The 771-nt window shown below is 35.1% G+C and overlaps 1 protein-coding gene across 1 annotated transcript; it reads left to right on the plus strand.

The window, feature by feature from the left end:
- Positions 1–152: 152 nt before the first annotated feature.
- LOC108523198 (zinc finger protein 728-like) lies at positions 153–725 on the plus strand (the record flags this gene model as incomplete). The annotated part of the gene is made up of 1 exon (XM_017863719.1): positions 153–725. A coding segment is annotated over one exon (573 nt), but the record flags the coding sequence as incomplete, so codon positions are not given.
- Positions 726–771: the final 46 nt, after the last annotated feature.

The raw sequence follows: 771 nt of genomic DNA on the forward strand, positions 1-771 counted from the left end.
ATTACATTTATATGTCTGTGAAGAATTAGGGTCTGTGTCATATTGCAATGTCATCTTGCTTATGTAGTTTGAATAATTGTATAGGTTAGATTTGGAAACTATTTATCTGAGTCTAATAAGTGGACTAATTTGTTATTTTTATTTCTTTTCAGTTGTATGTTCTCATTTTGCTCAACACCTTTGGCCAGAGCAGCGCATAGAAGATTCTCTCCGAAAAGTGATATTGAGAAGATATGAAAAATGTGGATCTGAGAATTTACAGTTAAAAATCGGTTGTACCAATGTGGATGAGTGTAAGGTGCACAAAAAAGGTTATAATAAGCTTAACCAGAGTTTGACAACTACACAGAGCAAAGTATTTCAATGTGGCAAATATGCAAACGTCTTTCATAAATGTTCAAATTCAAAAAGACATAAGATAAGGCATACTGGAAAAAAGCTTTTGAAATGTAAGGAATATGTCAGATCATTTTGCATGCGTTCACACCTAGGTCAACATAAAAGAATTTATACTAGAGAGAATTCCTACAAATGTGAAGAAGATGGCAAAGCCTTTAACTGGTCCTCAACCCTTACTTATTATAAGAGAATTCATACTGGAGAGAAACCCTACAAATGTGAAGAATGTGGCAAAGCCTTCAGCTGGCCCTCAAGCCTTATTGAACATAAGAGAAGTCATGCTGGAGAGAAACCCTACAAATGTGAAGAATGTGGCAAAGCCTTTAGTAAGGTCTCAACCCTAACTGTACATAAAACAATTCATGCCGGAGA

The sequence above is a fragment of the Rhinopithecus bieti genome, unplaced genomic scaffold, assembly GCF_001698545.2.
Source record: "Rhinopithecus bieti isolate Rb0 unplaced genomic scaffold, ASM169854v2 scaffold_73758, whole genome shotgun sequence".
NCBI lineage: Eukaryota > Metazoa > Chordata > Mammalia > Primates > Cercopithecidae > Rhinopithecus > Rhinopithecus bieti.